This window comes from Notolepis coatsorum (assembly GCF_963971535.1).
Source record: "Notolepis coatsorum genome assembly, chromosome: 9".
NCBI lineage: Eukaryota > Metazoa > Chordata > Actinopteri > Aulopiformes > Paralepididae > Notolepis > Notolepis coatsorum.
The window spans coordinates 23,944,865-23,969,864 of record NC_140173.1 but is presented as its reverse complement, the minus strand read 5'-3'; the positions used below and the strand labels follow the sequence as shown (position 1 = coordinate 23,969,864).

The following is a 25,000-nucleotide window of genomic DNA, read 5'->3' as shown; positions in this document are numbered from 1 at the left end:
TATGTGCGTGTCTGTATTTGTGAGCACCAGTTCAGCATGTGGTTGTATGTGCGTGTCTGTATTTGTGAGCACCAGTTCAGCATGTGGTTGTATGTGCGTGTCTGTATTTGTGAGCACCAGTTCAGCATGTGGTTGTATGTGCGTGTCTGTATTTGTGAGCACCAGTTCAGCATGTGTTTGTATGTGCGTATCTGTATTTGTGAGCATTAGTTCAGTATGTGTTTGTATGTGCGTGTCTGTATTTGTGAGCACCAGCTGTTTGCATGTTTGTGTGGATGCATGTGTGGTTTTGTGTTCGCACCTGTTTGTGTGTTTTATTTTTATTTTTTGTACATGTGTGTGTGTTTTGTTTGTATGTGTGTGTGTGTGTGTGTGTGTGTGTGTGTATGTATGGTTTTGTGTGTGTGTGTGTGTGTGTGTGTGTGTGTGTGTGTGTGTGTGTGTGTGTGTGAGTGTGTGAGTGTGAGTGTGAGTGTGAGTGTGTGTGTGTGTGTGTGTGTGCGTGCGTGCGTGCGTGCGTGCGTCCGTCCGTCCGTCCGTGTGTGAGCATGCGCGTGCAGCTCCACATGTTGCTTGTCCACAATATTAAAGGACAGGCAGGCAGGTAACAGGTGGTATAAGTCAGCATGCAGTCAGCCGGGGGATGACGATGTGAATGAGCTGCATTTGAAGCCTGAGAACATGGACTGCCAGCCTCCCCGTGCTCCTCTTAATGCCACGTCCCCTCGGACCACAAGCGGCTTTTCTTCTATGTGTTCTCACTGTCAGGCCATTTCACCTACCAAGAAACCACTCAAATCCCCCCCCCCCCCCTCTCCCCCTCCCCTCTCAGACCCCCAGAGGGATCCATCAAAATACACAGGCTTTCTGTTTATTACTGTACGTCCAATCAACATAACCGCCATGTTGGTTCCTTTATCATCGCCGATTTACTAACTAATGATTAACCTCTTAAGCCCATTTTCTGAAAATCCGCCTAAAATACATACCTAAGTAAATGGAAAAGTACAGTAGATTACAGTAGATTTCCTTATCTGTTCTTATGCACGCCTGGTGATACTAAATCCAAATTGAACTCCGGCATTTGAAAGATAATATATGTATATATATATAAATGTGCGAATTGGCTATAATAAGGTAATTTATAAGCTATAATATTATATATATATATATTAGAGGTGGGCATAGATACTTTTTTTTAATCTAGAATAATCTAGATTAAAATGGCTCATTTTAAGTCTGCCGAAGGCATTCAAAATATGTGTGTTCTACCCAAATAATGACCAGAAGTAAGTCCTTACTTTTTATTTCCTCCTTACGTTTCTCAGGCCAGGTGGCACATTACACCATGAGCCCATCTCCCGTTTCCAAAATGCATTACAGAATGTTTGAAAAAGCTGTTTTGCTATGATAATTGGTAATGAAATATCAAAATAATGTTCAATAAGATGTACTTGTGTTTAATAAGTTGTTTTACCATTTAAATCCTCTAATATTGGACGGGTCTTGTATTTACCTCAGGCCTATTTTCAAAAAATTACACTCATGGACATAATCCATTCTATTTTTTAATATGTACATGGTCTGTCTACATTTATTTAGACTAACATTGGTATTTAAATATTGAGTGCAGTTGAGTAATTGTGAAACTGTGGTGGATTAATGTAATTCACACACTGAAGTTGGAACTGTCTATACTAGGTTGCGGGGCCCGCACGGACCATTTTGCGTGTGGTACCACTACCTTCTCGACTCTACCTGAGTCAAATCGAGTTGACATGCAGGCAATAGCTTTATCTAACGCTATCATAGCATCATGATCTGTAATGTCATGACAACGCCAGCCCCGCCTGCCAACGCCATATAGATAGCGAACGTTAACTAGTGTTTGCAAACGAAGCCAACGTCATCCAGCCGACACCACAGATCTAGCTATGATGACAATGTTAGCTAACGCTAATGCTAACGCCAACGTTAATGTAGTCAGTGTAGCGGGAACGGTAGAGAAAGGCAGCACTTAATCTCATTCTATATCACGGCACGAAAAATAAATAAATTTTTTTATAAGAGGCCCGTCCTCTATTTGAATACCCTCCACTATTAGAGGATTTACGGTACATCAGCTAATGTAATTGGCTCCCAGACCCAACTTTGAGAATAGATTAACGGTGATAATTATTTTATCGCAAGATAAGAGTCCACCGTTAACTTAGCCCGGTAACGGCGTTAACGGCCCGACTTTAATATAACATATTATTTTTTTTTATCTATTTTTTCTCCCCCTATTTTCCGTATTATTCTCCCATCCCCAATTTTTTGTCGTTATGCCAATTCCCTTCCAGGTTGTTGCGTGCATTTCCCCCCCACTTGCCGGCCTAGGGAGGGTTGAAGACTGTCATGCTTCCTCCGATACATGTGGAGTCAGCCAGCCGCTTCTTTTCACCTGACAGCGAGGACTCTCACTGGGGGAATGTAACACATGGGAGGCTCACACTACCTCCCCCAGATCCCTTCCCTGCTGAACAGGCGCCCCGACCGACCAGTAGGAGTCACTGTTTACAACGACCAGGATACATACCCCACCGGCTTACCACCCGCTAACACTGCCAATTGAGTTAGTAGGGACGACTGACCAAGCCGGAGGTACCGCTGACAGCTGGATTCGATCGCAGAGTCTCTGCGGTGGTAGGCGAGTGCTTAGTCGGCTGCGCTACCCAGCCGCACTATATATATATATATATATATATATATATATATATATATATATATATATATATATATATATATATATATATATATATTCTATAATAATATTTCAAATTGCATTGGTCCGGATGGGAGAATTCAGTACTGTATCTACAGAACCTTCTGTTTAATCATCTTCCCTTTATTCATTTCCTTAGATTTTTTGTACACATCTCAGGAAGGTACTGAACGAGATCAGTGGCAGTTTTTAATGTTGTGGTGGTCATTATTAGAAAAATCATAATTCATATTCTCCTTTGTTTCATCACAATTTAAGCAAGCCTAGTAATAGACACAATATTTGTGACACTGGGAATACATTCCCTGAGATCCATAGATGTCCCTAGATACCAAGAATATGCAAACGGACCTTGTAGAAGTGGAGCAATATTACATTTACTTAGGTAGGTATTTTAGGTGGATTAAAAAAAAAAAAAAAAAAAAAAAAAAGGGTTAAGAGGTTAAGGGCTTAAGAGGGTAAGACCAGGAGCACCTGCGTGTGTACAGTACATGGACCTCAGCTCATCTCTCCTCTCCTCCACACTTACGAGCCCGGCGTCAGGGGGCTGTGTTCCGTTTCAGGCCTACAGGGGGGAGAGAGAGAGAAGAGAGAACGGAGAGAATCAATTAGAGCCGTGCCATAGTAATCCTGTTTATGTGCGGGAGTTTAAACAGGCTTTACACGTGTTGTTTAGCTGAGGGCCAAGGCTTTGTTCTTAGCACAGCGGGATGCAACGCGCACCCCCAACATGCTGCGCACGGTACACGGGCACAGTTGGCGGCGAGGACAGATGATAATTTATGTTAGAAGGAGGAGATGGAGAGGGACAGATGTTGCAGCAACATGGTGGTGTGTGTGTGTGCGTGTGTGTGTGTGTGTGTGTGTGTGTGTGTGTGTGTGTGTGTGTGTGTGTGTGTGTGTGTGTGTGTGTGTGTGTGTGTGTGTGTGTGTGTGTGTGTGTGTGTGTGTGTGTGTGTGTGTGTGTGTGTGTGTGTGTGTGTGTGGATTTGTCAAATATTACCCCACCTGGGTACCTGGAAACACGGCAACCTGGTCTCCAAGCGGGAATTGAACCCAGGACCTTCTATCTGTGAGGCGCCAGTGTTAACGTGCCATAGAACACCATTGCATTCAGTAGAACACCATTAACCTCTTATCCATCAGGCAAAATAATTTGGCTGAATCACTTACAGTATAGCACATCCATGTGTCTGGTCTCTTTCAATCACTCTGAAATAAAAGTTTTGTTTACTCATGTTTTTGTTTACTTGTTGCCAGAGGCCTGTTTTTGAGTTCCAGCTGAGAGGTAGGAGCTGTAAAACATAACGGTGCCATAGCCTGAAGTATTCGCTAGTACATCCAAACTTGATAACAATCCCACGAAAAATGTGTGTTTTACTAGTGTTTGTAATGTGTGTACCGGCAATAATTCGGCATGATTATCCAAAATGGCCGTCCGCTGCCATTCATTAAGACGCTCGAGTCAAAACAAATAATTTGTTGGTCTTCTTCTGCCCCTTTGTTGTTGCAATCAGCCCTCGCATGGGATACCGTTGGCTCCAGAATTTCATTGGTTACAAAGGCGGTCAATAATTCTCACCATCAGAGGTGACTGGTCCGTTCAGGACCCGGCCAAACCGGACACGGTCACTTGTCTGAATGTCTGGTCAAATGACGCTCGTCGGTTGTTTGGTCTTGTAACCGGAGACTGGAAGCACGAGTATGGTGTCAATTGAACGGCGGCAAATTTAACTTTCCAACAATGTATTGGTTGATCGGGAAAAACGTAGCCCGGAGCCGACAGACGAGGGCAAAGTGCCGCGAGGTGCGTGATAACCCGCCGTCGGGCCGTCCGATGTAGAAAAGGTTAAATTCAGTAGAGCACCATTACGTTCAGTAGAACACTGTTACAGTCAGTAGAACAACATTACATTCAGTAGAACACCATTACATTCAGTAGAACACCTTTACATTCAGTAGAACACCATTACAGTCAGTAGAACACCATTACAGTCAGTAGAACACCATTACATTCAGTAGAACACCTTTACATTCAGTAGAACACCTTTACATTCAGTAGAGCACCATTACGTTCAGTAGAACACTGTTACAGTCAGTAGAACACCATTACATTCAGTAGAACACCATTACAGTCAGTAGAACACCATTACATTCAGTAGAACATCTGTACATTCAGTAGAACATCTGTACATTCAGTAGAACAATGTTACAGTCAGTAGAACACCATTACATTCAGTAGAACAACATTACATTCAGTAGAACACCATTACATTCAGTAGAACACCATTACATTCAGTAGAACACCATTACATTCAGTAGAACAATGTTACATTCAGTAGAACACCATTACATTCAGTAGAACAATGTTACATTCAGTAGAACACCATTACATTCAGTAGAACACCATTACATTCAGTAGAACACCATTACAGTCAGTAGAACATCTGTACATTCAGTAGAACATCTGTACATTCAGTAGAACACCTTTACATTCAGTAGAACACCATTACATTCAGTAGAACACCTTTACAGTCAGTAGAACACCGTTACAGTCAGTAGAACACCGTTACATTCAGTAGAACACCGTTACAGTCAGTAGAACACCTTTACATTCAGTAGAACACCTTTACATTCAGTAGAACACCATTACATTCAGTAGAACAATGTTACATTCAGTAGAACAATGTTACATTCAGTAGAACACCGTTACAGTCAGTAGAACAATGTTACATTCAGTAGAACACCATTACATTCAGTAGAACACCATTACATTCAGTAGAACACCGTTACATTCAGTAGAACACCTTTACATTCAGTAGAACACCTTTACATTCAGTAGAACACCATTAAAACAGGTCAGCAAGGGAAATTCTAGCGGGGGCCGTGGTTCAATGTTAATTTGATTACTATGCATGTTCTTCCTGGTACGTAACACCAGCATCACAGTGTCACTGAAGAATAGGCTGCAGACCGCACAAAATAAATTAGTTAGACTCATTTTACAGTTGCACTTGCATCCCAGGACTCACCTACAACAGTCTCATTTCGACAGCCTCAAGTGGCTCAGAGTAGATGAGTGAGTAACCCAGATAAAACTCAGCGTGGTAGGCTACATACTGTAGGATTGTAAATAATGTTGTTCCAAAATACCTCAGAAATGACTTCACCAAGGTCAGTGACTTACATGGTCGCGGCACTAGAGGGAGCCCTACAGATCTAGTCCCAGTAAAATGTAAAAGATGCATTGGGCAAAACTCATTCCTGTACTCGGCGGCAGTAGATTGGAGTAGTCTACCAGCAGACATTAAATTAATAAGTCCCTATTCCTCTTTTAAAGGCAAAGTAAAGAGCTGGATCAGGAGAAGCAGAACATGGGTTTAATTATATTTTATTCATCTTAGTTGTTTTTATTTATGGTTAAGGTATTTTATTAGATTTTGAGGGGTATATTTTTTATTTGTATTAATTGTTTTTTATTGTATTAAATGTTGTACTGTATTTTATCTCCCTATCTTTTCCTCCCCCCTGCGTGGTGGGCACACCCTCGCTTTACCCACAGACTCTAACAAGTGCATGTTGTATCATGCACTCATACTCTCATACACCTACACACATCCAGGCACACACTCACCAGTACATTTTACTCACAGAAATCTGAAGGACCGCAATGGAAATAATTTGTAAGCTTTATTGCGTTTTTATTAGGGATGTCCGATATTATCGGCCGATATTGGCATTCAAATGTAATATCGGAAAATATCGGTACCTATCGGTAAAAAAATAATAATAATAATTTTTTTTTTTTTTTTTTTTTTTTTACATTTATTTAACCTTTATTTACCCAGGCAAGCAAGTAAGAACAAATTCTTATTTTATTTATTGTCAAAAGTATGCATAATGTTGTGTTAATTCCACGACAAGAGATATGTAATGTTAATTACCTGAGATTATTCAGTTTAGGGGGGAGGGGGGGGGGGGGGGGGAAACCCTGCATATATCGGTATCGGTTGATATCGGTATCGGAAATTAAGAGTTGGACAATATCGGTATATCGGATATCGGTAAAAAAGCCAATATCGAACATCCCTAGTTTGTATCCTTTTGATAATGGTGGGCCTTATATGTATACTTGTATATATGTTTCATTATCAATAAAGATCTCTATCTATCTATCTATCTATCTATCTATCTATCTATCTATCTATCTATCTATCTATCTATCTATCTATCTATCTATCTATCTATCTATCTATCTATCTATCTATCTATCTATCTATCTATCTATCTATCTATCTATCTATCTATCTATCTATCTATCTATATATCTATCTATCTATCTATCTATGTGTTACTGACATTCTGAGACAGCCACATGCTGGTCGCTGCCTGTAATGCAACCGTCAAACGCAACACTTCCCATCTACGCAACACTGTGTCTCTGTTTCCCCAGAGCTGCTATATAACTCTGTTTTAAAGTTATCAGAGGAACAACGTTTTCTAACTTTATTATCCAGAGATGGAGTGTTGTGTTCATCCACAGTTTAAATACAGTAGAGAGACGTCCTTGTGATGTATCGCATTCACACTCCAATTAGGATTGACTGCAAATACGTGGGCTGTCCAAAACGTTTTTCAAAACTGAGTTATAGCGTTCTTTAATGCAGGGGTTAAATTGTGGACATTCACTAACAACTAATTTGGCAGAAAGTCAATGTACAGATCAATAGACATCATTGGAATACAAACCGGCCTGATTGCATTCACAATCAGGCCACTATTATCCAATGACATTGAGACAGGGTGGTGCTTGTTATAACAGCCATACCTGCATGCCTGTTGGGTCTATATCACAATAAGTGCAGTAGACTGAGCCATGGATGACACCTGAGGTTTTAATCCCACACACATACAGAGCGCTGTGGCCATCAGCAATGTGTTCTTTACCCCACTTGGTAAAGCTACAGAGGCAGCCTATAATGTAAACCACGACTTGAACATATCAATTAGGGCTGACCCCGGCTAGTCGACTAATCGATCGAAAGGAGCCGTAGTCGACTGCCAACCTCTTAGGCGAATGCAAAAAATAAAATAAAATATATATATATATATAATATAACTATTTTTATCATTCTTTCCAAAAAATCAAAGAGGCCTAGAAGCGTGGGTAGCGCTAATGGCGCACATACCAGAGAGGCTAACTGCCTAAGAAAACAGGCACAAAGGCACTGAAAGATGATTCCACCCATCTCTACAAATGCCTCTACGGAAACGCCCCCCCTATACCTCAAAGAACTCATCACCTCTCACTCCTCCTCTCGACATCTCCGCTCTGGTCAGGCAAACCTCCTCCAGCGCCCAAGGACAAATCTCTGCACTGTGGGAGATCGGGCTTTTTGCTCTTCCGCTCCCAGTCTGTGGAATGCTCTCCCTGACTACCTGAGAGCACCACAGACTGTGGATGCTTTCAAGAAAGGCCTCAAAACTCTTTTACTACAACTTTTTAGTAGAGCCTTCTGTTGACTTTTTATCAAATTTTTTGCTCCACACATTTTATGTTCTTTTACAAATTTCTTTTATCAGTTTTATTTATTCTATGTTTCTCTATGTTATTCTATGTTTAGTGTTGCCTATTTTTATATTCGTTCTTTCCTTTATTCTCGCTAGTTTTTAAGTTATTTTAACTGTAGCGCTTTGAGATTTGCCTCGCAACTGTAAAGCGCATTACAAATAGAATCTATTATTATTATTATTATTATTATTATTATTATTATTATTATTATTATTATTATTATTATTATTATTATTATTATTATTATTATTATTATTATTATTATTATTATTATTATTATTATTATTATTATTATTATTATTATTATTATTATTATTATCTAATGAACACACTAGACTAGACAAATATCAAGATGTATCCATCAGTGGACCAATTGCATGCTTTCGCAGAGGACAAGAAGCCTTCAGTCGACTGCTTCAGACATGAAGCACCCCCCACAGCCCAAATGGAATGATACAAAAAGCAAAGATAAAAAAAGGCTAATTTTGGCCAATCTAAGTCGACCATACAAATCCTTAGTCGGGGACACAGGCCTAATATCAATACTACAATGCTACACATTGCCACACTACTGCTCGTCACACCAGAGAGAACAAGATGAGGGAGGGAACTGAGCGTAGTTTAGCTGAAGTCCACTGCTGCTATCACATGTAGCTGTAAAAAAAGAATCCTGACAATGAAGATGTTAACACTTTAATCGCCAAAGACGCCTTAACTCGTCATTCCCCGCCATGCTAATTCTGCCAATGACGTCGTAACACGTCATTGAGATCAATATTTCAAAAATCTGTGATCGCAATCATATTTCTCCCGCGGAGACTTGAGATCTACTGTTGATCCCCTCTCAACTCTCCAACAGTTCAAGAGCGCCATCTGGTGGCCGATCGGCGGATCGCCCAAACCGGAAACCGGAAACGGAAACTGGTGCTCATCCAAATTCGGTCCGATCACTCGCTATAGGTCCCCGGACTCGAGCTCGACACAATGGATAGCGATCCGTTACCAATAACTCGATAAACAACATGATTTGGACGTATATACTATTATACAACCTGGAGATGGATCGCATATTTCAACATCCCATAATAGGAATAGTTTTGCTCCACGCTCATCGCCCAACGGCCCGAGGAGACTGGGGTAAGTTTCAGCATTTATTTTTACCGTGTTCGATACAAACTGCTCTAATGATCATATCACCTACACTACATGAATCATCTAACGTTGGCCACGGAATTATAAACGACCCCCCCCCCCCCATCCGGTCAACATCAGATGATAAGTAGTAACTTCTAGAAGCACGTCCATTTGACATTTTTTATCTGGCGCCGATCGCTATCAAACTGTATTTGATCATCAATATAATGCATTTAGGGCTATAAATCACGTTTTGCAGAATGCTGCAGAAAACAATAAAAACATATTTATACTTTAGACCGTATTTTATTATGAATATGTGAATGAAAAAGTATAACGTTCCTACATCCGGAACGATAGATAATTGACGTTGAATGGGCCATAGTAATGTCAATTTAGCAATACAATTTAAAAAGTTATAGCCCTGCAAAGAAGGGGAACTTCTCCATAGACAAATAGAGCTGGCAGAGGATGGTATAAGGATGTACATAAGCGTGCAAGAAAGTGTTTAATCTCACTCACCAAAAAACGTCTTAGAAAGCCGCTGCATGGTGCAGGAATCAAAGCAGATGGGAAAAAGATGACCAGCAGTCAGTTATCGTGTGACGTGAGTTAACTCACCACTTTGTCATCTTTGATCTAAATATGAAAATATATACATATCCAGAATACACAGGTATCCTATGGAGTATGTATTCAAACCAGTCATGTAGTCTAATAGAGCAAAGGCTGAAGTGTCTCAAGACAACTCGGGTCCTACAGTACAGACAGTACTACAGAACAAATATCAGTACAGACAAGAGTACAGACATCAGTACAGACATGAGTACAGACATCACACATGGCATTTTCTGAAGATTAGTAAGAGGCGCCAAGAAAACAAATGAGCAGTATTTGTGAGTATTGAGCTGTACTGTACTGTACCCATTCTGCAATCTGTTAATAAAGTTTTCAATCGTGGTCAGGTGGCGTAGCAGAGATTGCGTTCGTCACCAACCCCGGATACGCTGGATTCGCCTGTTCGAATCCAGCTCACAGCTCCGGGGTTGTCACCAGCTTGGCTGGCCGTTCACACTAATACAATTGGCAGTATTAGAGGGTGGGAGAAACTGGCGGGGTGGGTCCGGGTCGTTGTAAACAGCGACTCCTACAGTTCGGTGGGGGCGCCTGCTCAGCGCGGATAGGATCTAAGGGCGGTAGTGTGATCCTTCCACACGTTACACCCTCTCAGTGAGAGTCCGCGCTGCCAGGTGAAAAGAAGCGGTTGATTGGCTAGATGTGTGTCGGAGGAAGCACGTGGTAGCCTCCACTCTCCCAGACCGACTGTGGGGGGTAAGTGCGCAGCGACCAGGAAGGGGATTGGGAATTGGCATAACGACTAACATTGGGATGGGAGAAAAATCGGAGGAAAAAAGAGGGGGGAAAAGTTAAAAAAAAAAAAAAATAAAAAAAAATCAATCAATCAAAGCCTGATTGATTAACCAAATAAACCATGTAATTTAGTTTAATAAGTAATAAGGGTATAATATATGCCACACGTGCATATTCAACCCAGTTACATTCATGGCATTACATTCATGTGAAAACAAATCAAAAAGGTAGGTGCAGTAAGGGGGACGCTGACGATAACTCACCCCCCACTTCCGACGTGCTGTTGGTCCATAACATTCAGTTCCACACTGCAGTCTTTTAAACTCCCCCGTAACTCCGGAAGAACACATTTAAATTAAAGGTGAGGACACTTTAAATTTTTTTTATTTAATCTATCGTAGGTAAATGTCACAGACATATTCTGTATGATATTAGTGCTCCATTTGAGCGCAGCTGCATGGACGAGGAACGTCTCCTACACCTGAGGTGCCGTCTGAAATGCAAGAGCGATTACGTTACATCACGTCCCTTATTACCCACACTCTCCTCTTAGCTAGCTTGGCATTTAAAGGTCTAAACGCAATTTTACTGTCAGGATCACGTCGACTCTACCTCTTCCAAGGCTGGGTTGTCATTAGCCTAATGCGTTTCAGCAGGGTAAAAAGAATCCTATGAAGGATTGTTTTTTCGAGTTTCAAACTGTATAAATAACATTGGAATGACGCTTTGGACAAAACCTGTTACATGTGAGCCAGGTCGTCATCTGTTAGCTTACACAGACCTACAGTAGCGTAGTAGAGAAATGACAGCCCATATGTGACAGCATCCAGCGCACAGTCGCCCGCAGTCAAATCGCGCAAATCACACCAGAAGAAGGTGTGTTTTTTATTTTTATTGTTTTTATCACAGTTTGAATGTTTATGAACATGTTTACTATAAAAGCTAACAGTTATAGTATCTCTAATAGTAACATTTGTTTGTTTTAAAATGCTGTTTGGAGACAGTTTTTCCTCATTGTGTGCCTCTGAGTTTCAAGCGACGCCCATAAAATAACATGGGCACATGGCCTTTGTTTACTATTGTTCTGTCTTGCAACATTCTGTTTTCTTAACACACTCGGCCGAGATAAGTCGTGTTAACTCGCCACCTTACACAACGCTAAATGTATTTAACCTCTTAAGCGCTGCAACTCTGTTGTAGTATAATATAATAATGATCAACTTTATTTATATAGCACCTTTCATTCAAGGATTGTAGCTCAAAGTTTTTCACAGCAGAAAAATAAGACAGTTATGAACATAAAATTGGCAGATCAAGAGCAATGCATAAAGTGCAGACATAACATTTGCATAAAATAGATGACAGCAAAGTAGACAATGTCAAAATAAGGCATAGAACATTAAATCACATAATCTTTCATATTACGATCTAACATCTTAATATGCCTCTTTGTTTGAGGTTTGATTGTCACTGATACACATAGAATAGACATGAAATTGGCAGAAAGTGCAACCGAACAAAGGCTCTACATGGCTACTTCATGATTCTCGAATCCTGACACAATATGGCTGAAAAGGGTAAAAAAAAGTGTAAAATAGACTGTAATAAAAGACAGAAAATGAGCATTGAATAGATTATCTTCCTGTATTGATTACTCCGAATCTGGACATAAAATCAGCTTGTCTGTTTGGTGTAAGTGAAGATATACGTTTTTAGCTTGCTTTTAACCTCTTCCACTCGTGCGGTCCATCGGCAGACCGCAAATGACGTCAGACTGTCTGACAAAATAATCGTTTTATTTGTCAAATAAATATTCAAGTATAAACATCATAACCATGTCACAACACCAGTTATAATGTATATTATCATCAATACGTTAGTTTACCAATAGGTTAAAGCGTTATTAGATAGATTTTCGTTTTCGTTTTTCTATTGTTTTGGTCACGAAAGTCGACCATTTTGGAAAGATTTTATTGTAGTTTCTTTGATGCCATTTTGAAAAGGACACAGAGGGCCATCATTTTGTTTCTGTTTTTGAAGAAAGAAAAAGAGTGCTTGTGTGTGTGTGTGTTTATGTATCTCCGTATTAAAGATGGAGAGAAGAGTAAGACATACAAAAGGAAACGAGAGAGAGAGAGAGAGAGAGAGAGAGAGAGAGAGAGAGAGAGAGAGAGAGAGAGAGAGAGAGAGAGAGAGAGAGAGAGAGAGAGGACATTAAAACATTTCAATGTGTGTGGATATGTTTCTTACATAAGGATGGTAAACACTGGCCCTAGGTGTGGAGCACACGGTCACACAGTCGTCACCCACGGTGTTGCATCAGTTTGTCCCGTGCCACACGTTTGGGTACACAAGGTTGCATAACGGCTTAGTCAACTGGGTGTAATGTGTGGTGCAGTACTTCGGTTGCTTCGTGACAAAAGATACTAGTAATGCTTCCACCCCTGTGGTTGTTGGACCACAATTCACCTGTGAAACACATGTGATGCAATTCAAAGTATTTGGTGGTTTGTTTGACCGTTGACAGCGTTGAGTGAGATGAGTCTACATGACAACAAGGTTTTGAGGAATACTCAACGATGGTTTCATGTGTGTGTGTGTGTGTGTGTGTGTGTGTGTGTGTGTGTGTGTGTGTGTGTGTGTGTGTGTGTGTGCTACATCTACTGTAGGCCCACTGTATGATGATGTGTGTTGTGTGTGTGTATGTGTGTGTGTGTATGTGTGTGTGTATGTGTGTGTGTGCTACATCTACTGTATATAGGCCCACTGTATGATGATGTGTGTTGTGTGTGTGTGTGTACAGTATATGTGTGTGTGCTACATGTACTGTATATAGGCCCACTGTATGATGATGTGTGTTGTGTGTGTTTGCGTGTGCGTGTGTGCTATATATACTGTATATAGGCCCACTGTATCATGCTGTGTGTTGTGTGTGTTTGTGTGTGCGTGTGTGCTACATATACTGTATATAGGCCCACTGTATCATGCTGTATGTTGTGTGTGTTTGTGTGTGTGTGCGTGCTCACATGTATGCATGTGTATATGATGCGTTTTGTTATAAGCCAAAATCCTACCTCTACACTATGATCTCTTTATGTTAATCGTTAAATGGATTATCTAACCCCCCCTAACCTCTTCCTCTCTCTCCCTCTCTCTCTCTCTCTCTCTCTCTCTCTCTCTCTCTCTCTCTCTCTCCTCTCTTCTCTCTCTATCTCTCCCTATCTCCATCTCTCTCTCTTTCTCTCTATCTCTCTATCTCTCTCTTTCTCTCTCTCTCTCAACAGATTGCCTTTTCTCAGCACAACAGTATCATGGATCTGGTTCAGTTCTTCGTGACGTTCTTCAGGTATGTCCTGATGTCTGACTCTGGATGGTGATCTACTAGAGGAGATACTAGACGCACACACATGCTCACACACGCTGCTCGCAGTGCCCTCATTGCCCCTCCCCCTCCCCTCACAGACCCGTCTTGTCACAGACCCATCTCATTCGCACCGAAGATAGCAAGTGTGCAGCTCCTCTTTTAACATCACTGAAGCATTAATCAAAATGGCCCAGTAAACTATTCACTTTAGTTTAATACACTAGGCTTTGTCTAACGTTATCTAGCTGGCTAGCTACTGATAGCTCATAACATCATTGGCGTTCGTTTTTTAAGCTGTTGGCTAACGTTAGCTAGCTACTGTTCTTCCGTTGCTAACATTAGCTACCTAGCAACTTTAGCTAGCTAATACGGGCTGTGCTGGCTGGCTACTTATTAATTCACAATGGAGTGGTGCTAACTAACTGTACAAATCGATGTGATTGGCTGAGACTGTATTTTGTACGGTTGGCTGGCTGGCTGTTGTGGATTCGGGTAGCCAGCTAGCTGGCAGTTCATAGTGCAGTAGCTGGCTGTTGTTGGCTGAAAGATCGAGTTTTCTCATAGCCGTGAGTAATCGATTGAGCCCTCCCATAAGCTATACAAAAAGAAAGTTTAATGTGACTGATCTAGTGAGCTAGAATCTGAATATTCCACCCATAAATAACTAATGTCAAATATAAATAACATAGCGTTTTGACGTTAACTAGCTAGCTAGTAGTACGGTGATATGTTGCCAATTGATTTCGGTAGAATAACGTTAGCGTGATTGGCCTACGTTCCGTTACATATTCATAATCATGAATGACAGCAATGTAACAAACAATATGGTCCGTGCGGAACCCTTATCCCCAACACATAGTTCCGTGTGTGAATTATGTTGAGCGACCACAAAAGATGAATCCAAAGTTGAATCCAGTAAGAATAGTACTAGGCTATATAACATACATCTGTGCAAGTAGATTACATTAGCAAAATGTATTGCACTTTTGACATGTAGCCTACATATTCATATATCATGAAAGTTTATTTGGAAGTATTTTATATTCTGTACTTAGTTTGAAAGTGGTCAGACAGTTCCCTCTGTGTGTAATACAGACAGTCTTCGCACATTCATAAATAACACTTACAGAAATGCTTATTGTGTACTGTAATAAAAGACGTTTTGTTCAATGGGGGATTTTTTTATGTACAGAATACCGTGATATATTGTGAAACCGTGGTATTTTTGCCAAAGGTTATCGTACCCTCAAAATGTCATACCGGCACATGCCTAGTCTACACTATAGGCTACACTAGGCTCACTGTTTTACTGCATTACAGTACTGTTATATTGTAGTTTTTTTTTTATCAATAAAAAAAATATATTACATATATATTGTTGGTGCTCCTTACATTTTGGTGGGTGCTCCTACATTTTAGCTGGTGCTCCAAACTTTTTGAAGTTGGGAGCACCAGTGCTACCAAGTAAAAATTTAAATTTCGAGCCCTGCTGTGAGTCAGAAGTGAATTGACTCAGTGTGACAACCAGGGGCATGACTGCATTATGTGTCATGAGTGCCGTGTGTGGGTGACCTGACTTGAACTGGTGACTTGCACTCAAGACTCAAACTTGGGATTTGAGTCCCAAATCGTGTCTTCATCGCCGTGGTATACTGGGGGGGGGGGGGGGGGGGGGTGTAACATCAACCCAAGAGACACTCTCAAAATGAGTGAGAGGAGGATGAAGAAAAAGCTGGAGGCTAATCCAGGAGAACCCGTCTCACTCCCTTTATGAGGAGCTATCCAAGATGAGAACCTGTCCCACCCCCTCTATGAGGAGCTATCCAAGATGAGAACCCCTCCCACCCCCTCTAGGAGGAGCTAGCCAGGATGAGAACCCCTCCCACACCCTCTATGAGGAGCTATCCAAGATAAGAACCCCTTCCACCCCCTCTATGAGGAGCTATCCAAGATGAGAACCCCTCCCACCCCCTCTATGAGGAGCTATCCAAGATAAGAACCCCTCTCACCTCATCTATGAGGAGCTATCCAAGATAAGAACCCCTCCCACCCCCTCTATGAGGAGCTATCCAAGATAAGAACCCCTCCCACCTCATCTATGAGGAGCTATCCAAGATGAGAACCCCTCCCACCCCCTCTATGAGGAGCTATCCAAGATAAGAACCCCTCCCACCCCCTCTATGGCGGAGCTAGCCAATATGAGAACCCCTCCCACCTCATCTATGAGGAGCTATCCAAGATAAGAACCCCTCCCACCCCCTCTATGGCGGAGCTAGCCAAGATGAGAACCCCTCCCACCTCCTCTATGAGGAGCTATCCAAGATGAGAACCCCTCCCACCCCCTCTATGGCGGAGCTAGCCAAGATGAGAACCCCTCCCACCTCCTCTATGGCGGAGCTAGCCAAGATGAGAACCCCTCCCACCTCCTCTATGAGGAGCTATCCAAGATGAGAACCCCTCCCACCTCCTCTATGAGGAGCTATCCAAGATGAGAACCCCTCCCACCTCCTCTATGAGGAGCTATCCAAGATAAGAACCCCTCCCACCTCATCTATGAGGAGCTATCCAAGATAAGAACCCCTCCCACCTCCTCTATGAGGAGCTATCCAAGATAAGAACCCCTCCCACCTCCTCTATGAGGAGCTATCCAAGATAAGAACCCCTCCCACCCCATCTATGAGGAGCTAGCTAAAATGAGGAGCATAGACTAATTTCCATTTCCGCCCCAGAATAGAGCCCCATCCTTGGCTCATTAAAAAAACATGACTGGGTGTGAGTTGCATAGCAATCTAATGAGAGAATCAAGTCTGTTGTCTTCAGGCGAGATTCTGCCACTCAACGAAGTGTGTTTGTGTCTGTGTCTCCGTTTTAAAGTAACTTAAAAGTAAATTACAATTATTTATGTTTTTTTTAAAGGGAAAATATTTTAGCCTTTTTCAACAACTTAATATGGGTTGTCTTTAGTTTTTTTTGCTGAACAAAGCCACTCATATTATGCATTCTAGCAGCCTCTATACCTCTCTGTTTCAGTCCTTGTCTTAATGGGCGGTTTGTGTGCCTGTAGCAAGCAAGCTGCTTTTATTGTACAAATATGATAATTGTGGTAAAGTAGTTGTTTAGCAGTAGTGCAGGAGCCTGTACCATCAAACAGAATTCAGATCCAACTTTCAGACTAGACGTGATGAAATCTTGTCATTAGAAATGTTGTCAGAAACACATTTTAAGTTGAACTTTAGGTAGAAAAGAGAAGATTTACGAACCATCTTGTACACACGCATCAAGATATCTTCACATACTTGCACGTTACTGACGATTGTGGTTGCAATTCTGAATGGCTCATTTCAAGCGGGAGGGTCCTCATCACAGATGAACTGCAGAAAAGGCACAATGCACATATTTAACATTGTGTTGAGACAACCCCTCATTGTAACAATGCAACACACAGGCAATAAGTCCCCTTTTAGTAACACAGTCATTCTGTACCTGATCTTTTATAACTGATACTAGTTTGGTTGATAACAAAGGGGTTCATTCCCACACATGGACTGAAAATGACCCATCAAAATATTTTGGAACTGGCAATTTATTTTTTATGATTTTAGTTATTTTTAGGATGCTACTCTTCTAATGTTTCATTGAAAATACTTCTCATTCCAACTTGAGCAAAACATTTTAAGTTAAGTCAAGTAATTTAAGTAAATTAAAAGTACTTTAGTACTGTGGTATATTCTAATCACAATACCTAAGGTTATTTACAGCACAATGAGGTTGCTATCTGGAAGGAGGGAAGATCACCAATGATTCAATGGTCTCCTCACCTGACTTAGTCAGATGAGAAATAAGCTTGTGCAGCCAGACAAAAGAGGAACTGTGGTCCAAACTCATTTATTTGCCGAGAGGCCAAAGGTGGATAAGCATCAGGTATATACAGGAATTATTCATAATTTTTCATAAGACATGATTGTACAAAAGGATGGATGAGGTTTACATAATCAAATAGCCCAGTCACGGTGGCTCTTCACATCAAGACAGTTTTGCACATAAATAGTAGTCATGTTATGTCAATGAAAAGAGAATGTACTGAGCAATACACATGGTTAAACCTGGTCTAAGATAGGGATCTTTACAGTTTACACTAAACAACACCCAACAGTGGGTTCCATGATTCACTCACATGTATTTTGCCAGGCACATTCCCTGGTGGGCGATGGAGGCTCAGCAAGACCCCCTGGGGATGGGTGTGTGGCTGGCCTCCCAACTAACTTTACTGATCCAATATTTATAGGTTAAATGACATCATTTTTAGACTGCCTTTTAACCAATCACAATTATCTCTAAATAAGGAGTTTGTTCCAATCAGCTTTGTCTTCTGGGAGGCGATACCCCCTCCCCCTGGTTTCCTCTGTGGGGGCTAGCTGCCCCCCCCCCTCCTCGATCTCCTTGTCGGTGTCTTCCTTCAGTAAACAGAGGGGGGGCCCATGGGCCCCCGTCGGTGTGGCCTCTTGATGAGCACAGAGGCTTAACTCTAAAACCTTTTCTATATTTGTATGGTTAATGTAATAAGTTACATATATATTCAGCATTAAACCAATGTGGCGTTGTCTTATATTTTAATACCAGATTTCTTATATAAAGTATACTGAATTAATAGTTCCTTGGTTTTCTCCCAAACAGTTTTAGCATGCGGGGGCTTTTATGACCTGTCCCCTGTGTCTCCAACTGTTCTCCTAAATACAGTTGGGTAAACAGTCTTAACATGAGAGGGGGTTGTCTGAAAGCTCCCCAGAATGTCACACAACACTACCAATCATGCCAGTAGCCTCCATGTAATGCTACAGTTCAATATTAAAGCATTATTTTGAATTAACTATTATAACAGATATTTTCAGTTTCAGGGTTGATCTAACAGTCTGCTCAAGTCAATATACCATAGTACTTACTTCAGTAATACTGGTATGTCTCAGCAGTCTTTCCACCTCTGTGTGCAACGTACTGTAAAATGTATTTGACTCTGTGTGTGCACGTGTTTATGCACACATGTGTGCCTGTGTATGCATGTCTGCGTGCTCATGCACGTGTATGTACAGTACTGTGTGTGTGTGTGTGTGTGTGTGTCACCGTGTGACCATGTGAGTAAGTGAGGTGTGATTCTGTGCCCCAAGTCGGCTCGCGGACATGAGTGACCTTTAGGATGATGTCATCAGTAGGGGACGGCGTTAGGTCTTGCCGACAGAACTGGGTCCTGTGATGCGTTAGTCACTGACTAGTCTAGAGTGGAGTTTGGAGTGACTGTCTGAACATATAAACAATAAAGGGGCTAGAGATACCTTTTTTATATAGAGTAGAGTTTTCTTTTTTATTTTGTTTATAATACATCCACAGAGCTTTTAGAAAGGTGCATAATACAATTATTGTTTTCCTCAAACATAATTATTGACGCATGTATTTATCATTTAACCTCTTATTATTATTATTATTATTATTATTATTATTATTATTATTATTATTATTATTATTATTATTATTATTATTATTATTATTATTATTATTATTATTATTATTATTATTATTATTATTATTATTATTATTATTATTATTATTATTATTATTAGTGGTAGTATTGTTATTATTATTATTAGTAGTAGTAGTATTCATAATCATAATCACACTCATAACAAGTATAATAATTATGTGTGTGTGTGTGTGTGTGTGTGTGTGTGTGTGTGTGTGTGTGTGTGTGTGTGTGTGTGTGTGTGTGTGTGTGTGTGTGTGTGTGTGTGTGTGTGTGTGTGTGTGTGTGTGTGTGTGTGTGTGTGTGTGTGTGTGTGTGTGTGTGTGTGTGTGTGTGTGTGCGTGTTTTGGTGGTTGGGTTACACAACTGTCGTTGGCCACAAATGTCAGAGACCTGGGCTATGACTGTAGTAGGCTAATGTAAAGCTGCTGTAGGCAACTCCTGAATAATTAGCAAGAGAGCCCAGCAGAAATACAGTAAGTTCACCTGCTCAGCAGAAATACAGTGAGTTCACCTGCCCAGCAGAAATACAGTGAGTTCACCTGCCCAGCAGAAATACAGTGAGTTCAATGGCATGCAAATATCTTGATTCTGATTGGCTGAAACAGTCAAGTTAACCGTTGTTATTTCGTATAACACACTCCACGTGACCCAAGATCCCTCCCACAATTGAATAACTTTTTCTGAATGAGTCCGCCATAGATAGACAAATGGAAGTATGAATATATTTCAAACAAATCCTCCAAAAAAGCTACAGTACAGTCAACTGGAATATGTTAGTTCATTACACATATGTTGGATTATGTAATTGGTTTGTCATGACCCATTGTGAAACAACAACAAAATTGCGGACTTAAAAAAAACCAAAAAATGGTCAGACTTGGATCTACTATTGGATCTACTTTATCTGTGGATGGTTGTGAATAAATCCCCATTATGCTTCAATTACTGTGTGTTTATTGTATAGCAATAAGGTTGGGTGAATTCGGCCATTGTATAAAAGCATTATATCACTTGAAGTTGTGTGTTATACTCATTAGATCACGCCTAGGGGGGTCTAACGACCCTCCACTGCGCGTCGGGCCTAACAACCACCCCTAGGTGTGATCTAATGAGTATAACACACTCCGTCGCGTGATGTAATGCTTAACTGGCCCAGCCCTGACATGGACCACATGACATGGACCACACACATTGACAGTGTTGTGAAGAAGGCACGACAACGCCTCTACTTCCTCAGGCGCCTAAGGAAGTTCCAAGTCAGTCAGAAGATCCTTAAGAACTTCTACTCATGTACAATAGAGAGCATCTTGACCGGCAACACCACCTCCTGGTTTGGGAATAGCACTGCACAAGACCGTAGCAGACTACAAAGAGTGACACGTTCAGCCGAACGCACAATTGGAGGGGGGCTCCCCACCCTCCAGAACATTTACAACAAGCGTTGCAAGGGCAAGGCTAAGAGAATCATTAAAGACTCCAGTCACCCGAACAACTGCCTCTTTGAACTGCTGCGGTCAGGCAAGCGATACCGGAGTCTCAAGGCGAGCACAGAAAGACTCAGAAGAAGCTTCTATCCCCAGGCCATCAGGCTGCTAAACGAACAATGAACACTACACAACAACAACCACCAAACGCACATAGCACACACATCCACACGCACACACTCACTTTAAACAAACACACTGTAGCACCCACTCCACACACTTTATAGCACACACCCACTTTAAACAAACACACTGTAGCACCCACTCCCCACACTTTATATTTATTGATGAAGGATTGCACTACAACTCGTACACCTTACTGTAAATTGTACCTAAATTGTACCTCATCCCATTTCTGCTTTGCACTATATAGTACTGTACATTAGTACACTGCATAGTATTGTATATTATATGGTAACTCAGAACATTGTACATATGTCTATACCGAACACTGTGACCTCATTTTCTTCTTCTAAATTACATGCTATACTATGTTATTTGATACTATCTTGTCTAGCACAGTCTCTGGAGCGTAACAGTAAGAAGCATTTTGTATGAAAGTATTCTGTACTTCTGTATGACAACTATTAAAGAAACTTGAAACTTGAACTGTTTCAAGCCTGAAAAAAAACGAAGGTTTTCCACAGACTCCCAGAGGCACCAGCAGCTTTAAGCTGAATTTCCCCCCAAAAAATTATAAAACATATTTCCCAGCCATATTCCCAACCTTGGACATCTTCATAAACGTGATGTTAGTGGCTTGAAAATTGCAGCCCCATCAAACAACAGGGCAGGAATTGGACAGGAACAACTGTATTCTGGTATTTTTGCCCATAATGGCAAACGAGTGTATGTCCAGGTGGGTGACTGATTTATATTTCCTTCAGAACCTCATTGGCTTGAAAGCAATCCCAAAGTCACCACACATCCCATACTGAGTACCATTAAAGGGACACACCAATATTATGGGCGTACCATCTTCTCCAGAGTCAGACAAGAAGATAGGTACCAATCTCCTTTCTGTGCGTTCAGTAGAAAGCCATCCAGATGCAAGCTAGCCTAGCTTAGCACAAATGAATAGAAGAGGATACATTTACATTTACATTTAGTCATTTAGCTGACACTTTTATCCAAAGCAATTTACAAGTTCTGTACGACAGAAGGGTACAACTCTATCAGCTGAGGATACGGATCAACTAGCCTAGGCGTTGGCCAAAAGCACCTCTCCCAGAGTTTTAAGCTACGCTAGTTGATCCGTATCCGCTTTCATTAATTAACACCATCATTGGTAAGTAGAAAATTGGGTTAGGGGTAAAACAATCTGAACTGATGAATGGGACCTCGTCTCTGACTTGTTTGCTAGGAAGAAAAAAATTATTAAAATTTGAGCAGAATAATTATCCCTAAATACATTCCAGAGATGACATCTGTGCAACATTTCATTTGAAACATTTATTTAAACACAAAAGGCACTGAGGTTTCCCTCATTTACAGACACGTCGAGTGTACAAAAGCAAACTCGGGGGACGTAAGTTAAGGACCAGCCAGTCACTAGAACGGGTTCCATAGGTTCCAAAATGCCATTCCAATAATGATGTCGTATAAGGGGGCAGCTTAGCAATAAGGCCTTGAAAATAAAAAAAATACCAGTGTTTGTTGCGCCTCTCATCAGAGAGGACTAGATAACCTTCTCATAAAGGACACAGTGATGAGTGCCCTATTTATCTTTAGAATGAATCTGATATAAGATATAACAGCAGAGGGTACTACGGGTATTGCACTACCACCCCTGCATGACTTATACAACAGAAGGTGTAAATCCAGAGCCTGCAGAATAGTGAAGGACCCTCACCACCCCAACAACAGCCTGGTCAAGCTGCTGCGGTCAGGCAAGCACCTATGCATACACGCAACAAGAACAGAGAGACTAAGGCTCAGCTTCTTCCCTCGGGCCATCAGAACATTGAACACTAATCTCTCCACAGACACACACACACACACACACACACACACACACACACACACACACACACACACACACACACACACACACACACACACACACACACACACACACACACACACACACACACACACACACACACACACACACACACACACACACACACACACACACACACACACAACCCACACATTCTGCACTCTCTCACACACAAACACACCACAGGTCACTTTAAACACATAAGAAAAGGTCACTTAAAGGAAAGAAAAAAGGTCACTTTTAAAGGGAAAAAAACAAAACATAACTGGATGTTTTTGTATAGTATAGTTACGATAGCATAGTGACATAGAGTATAACTGTATATTGTATAGTAGTGTACATACTGTAGGACTCATTTCCTTTTGTATTTTATCTTAGTACTTTTATCATGTCTATTTTATTTCTATTCTATTTTATTCTATTATTATTATTTGTATTTTTTACACAATCGAAGCGGGCATGGCCACCTTCTTTTCACTATATGTCTTGTGTATGTATGTGATGAATAAACCTCTTGAATCTTGAATCTTGAAACTCCTGAAAGACACATCCACCTACGAGCTGGCATCCCAATTAACTTCACTCCATTAAAATAGGATCAGTAAAGTGTGCTAGACCCCCCCCCCCCCCGCGTTAGGCTACTTGCTCCACTCTCACTCAAACGCACACACGCAAACACACTCTCACTCACACCGACACCCCCCCCCCCCCCCCCACCTCCCTCCCTCTCCCTCTCTCTCGGTGTCTCTCTCTCATGCATCCATCCACCCATCAATTCATGAATCATTTCCCTCTCATCTCCAAATGAGAGAGCACAAAAAAAAGGAATATTATCATAATTACCCAGCGTTTACGCCTGTGTCCTCTCTATCTCTCTCTACCTCTCTCTCTCTCTCTCTCTCTCTCTCTCTCTCTCTCTCTCTCTCTCTCTCTCTCTCTCTCTCTCTCTCCACAGTCTCCAGTGCTAATTGATGACACTGGATCAGCTTGGTCCAATTATGCATCTCTCCTTTGCTTGATTAGCAATCAGCTTCTATCTCTCTCTCTCTCTCTCGCTCTCTTTCTCTTTCTTCCTCTCTCTGCCTCAAACATGCCCAGGACAGAGAAGTTACTCTGAGCTAAGTGGCTAACGAGGCCCCATCAACTGGCACCAATTAATAATAAAAAAAAAATGGCCATCCCTATTAGATCCTCTGTGGACATTTTGCAGGCAATTTATTCAGACAACAGAGTGGCTTTTTCTTCTTTCTTGTGTTCTTTTTGGAAGATTTTTTTTGGAATCCCGTGTGGAATCATGCCTTTAATACTGAGTCTTATGGATGCAAGGCTTAACAGGGTTAGGTTAGCATGAACCTATTAACCCATTTAGACATGGATACCAGTAACGGATCTGACATAATATTTGTAGCATATCAGGAGTGCATAATACAAACACTAGACACTAGGAGTGTATTTTAATTACTTGAATTACTTTTCTATTTTAATCACCTTATTGTGAATACATTTGTGAATACCTCTTTTACCTCATTTCTACTACATTTTAGTTTTGTATATTGTATTATGTTGTATATTGTTTGGTCTTTTGCTCTTTTATGAAGCACAATCTAAGGAGGGTCATACAGAACCAAGCATTTCACTATAATGTATACTTATGTGTGACAAATACAACAAACTTGAACTTGAGGAGCGGGATGGCAAGTGCAGCTGCCTTGCTCAAAGGCACCACGGGACTCTGTAAGTGAGCTATAGTGGCTTTGCTTCGTCTACACCAGGGGTGGGCAACTTTGTATATGG

At 41.1% G+C, this 25,000-nt stretch overlaps 1 protein-coding gene across 1 annotated transcript in view; it reads left to right on the top strand.

Annotated features, from left to right (window-relative positions):
* The window catches only part of LOC311234561 (attractin-like protein 1), a gene marked incomplete at both ends in the record, with an annotated part of 812,919 nt that overhangs the window by 708,579 nt on the left and 79,340 nt on the right, over nucleotides 1-25,000 (top strand). Inside the window, 1 exon segment of the mRNA XM_084321810.1 lies at nucleotides 14,126-14,187. Coding sequence (XP_084177936.1) covers nucleotides 14,126-14,187 — 62 coding nt within the window.